The sequence below is a fragment of the Mesoplodon bidens genome, assembly GCF_964165515.1.
Source record: "Mesoplodon bidens genome assembly, chromosome: X".
NCBI lineage: Eukaryota > Metazoa > Chordata > Mammalia > Artiodactyla > Ziphiidae > Mesoplodon > Mesoplodon bidens.
In genome coordinates this window covers 40,377,132-40,378,726 of record NC_138163.1, presented here as the reverse complement: position 1 = coordinate 40,378,726, position 1,595 = coordinate 40,377,132, and the positions used below count along the sequence as shown (strand labels likewise).

Here is a 1,595-nt window from a genome sequence, read left to right as displayed (position 1 = left end):
ATAAATTCCCAGTTACTTCTCAGTTATGGATACATCTCCCCAGTGACAGTCTTGTACAGATAGACCAGAAAAAAAAAAAAGGTGGGCAATTCTTGAAAGTCACTGGAGGCTAAAACTTAGAGTTACATTTGGTTTCCTGTTCTAGAAGAGTGAGAGAAGATTACATGAAGGGGAAAAACTTGTTATTTTACTAAAGCCATTAAAAGATAATTCAGGGAGATCTCAAACCAAGTAACCATGTTGATAACATGCATTCCACTCTCATGTTTAAGACACAAAGGTCTCCATTTCTCTAAGGGAACTGCTTTTTCGGCATGACACGCTCTCTCTCTTGCCTTGGAGCCAAGTAATTGGAACCCTAAACACACGGCGGAGCTTCTGTTGGAACCGGTTTCCAACAAAACAATACAAAAAGGGATTAATGCAGCTGTTGGTGAATCCCAGGAGGATGGCAAAAGGAAGTGCCAGGTCAATGACTGCTATAACTTCACAGCTATTAATGACACCCATCCAGGCCAGAGCATCCAGGAAGGTCAGAACATGGAAGGGAAGCCAACAGATGATGAACGCCAGAACAACAGCAGCTGCCATCTTCAGGACTTGGTCACGAGTTATTCTGTTCTTCCCATAGCTATTGGTCTTCAGTAGGTGTTTTCTGATTCCAAAATAGCATGTTGCTATGAATATTAAAGGGATAATAAAACCAAGGATATTTTTCATTAAGGCAATCCCAGCTGACCATTGGGCATATTTCTCAGGTGGGAAAGCCATAATGCAAGCATTCACTCCTAAATATTCAATTGTTCTGACATCTCGGAAGTAAAATGTTGGCAATGAGGACAGACAGGCCATACACCAAACAAGTGGAACTATGTAAGATGCTTGCCAGGGATTTCTTCTTTGAGACAGAAAGGGGTAGATGACAGATTGGTACCTATCAACACTCATGCAGGTGATAAAAAAAATGCTTGCAAACATGTTCAGGGTCAGGAAAGAACCAAAAACTTTACACATTACAGGTCCAAAGAGCCAGTCATATCTGTAAGAATAATAGGTTGCCCAGAGAGGAAGAGTAGCCAAAAGCAGTAAGTCAGCCACAGCCAGGTTGAAGATGTAAATGCTGGAAACCTTTTTAGGGCCCTTTTGACAACAAAACAGTGTAACCACGATAGTATTGACAAGAAATCCAACCACAAAAATAATGTAGTAGAGAATAGGAATTGCATCTAAATGCTTATCTGATGGCTTATGTGAGCAGTTAAAGGTAGACTCATTGCCAGAAATGTTCAGAAGTCCGACGTGAAGACTGCTGGTAATGTTTTTGCTGATGGTGGCAAGGGTGAAGTTGTCCTTCATATTGATTGAAATGTCAGCAGCTCCTAATTCTTACACCTTCTGGGGAAAAACAAACAAACAAACAAAAAAACCAGCAAAAACCTCTCAGAGCACATACAGAATTTAGGACATCATCAAGTCATTAGCATTTTAAAAGTTTGTTGAAAGGAAAAAATGGTGGATGGTTATAGACAATATTGGGAAACGGAAGCATGCCTTATGAAATAAGAATGGATTTTACTTCATGAAGAAGAAAAGAG

General features: G+C 40.1%; 1 protein-coding gene across 1 annotated transcript; it reads right to left on the bottom strand.

The window, feature by feature from the left end:
* Positions 1-267: 267 nt before the first annotated feature.
* Positions 268-1,356, bottom strand: AGTR2 (angiotensin II receptor type 2; the record flags this gene model as incomplete). The annotated part of the gene is made up of 1 exon (XM_081222682.1): positions 268-1,356. The coding sequence occupies one exon, from the start codon at positions 1,354-1,356 to the stop codon at positions 268-270; it is 1,089 nt and encodes a 362-aa protein (XP_081078808.1).
* Positions 1,357-1,595: the final 239 nt, after the last annotated feature.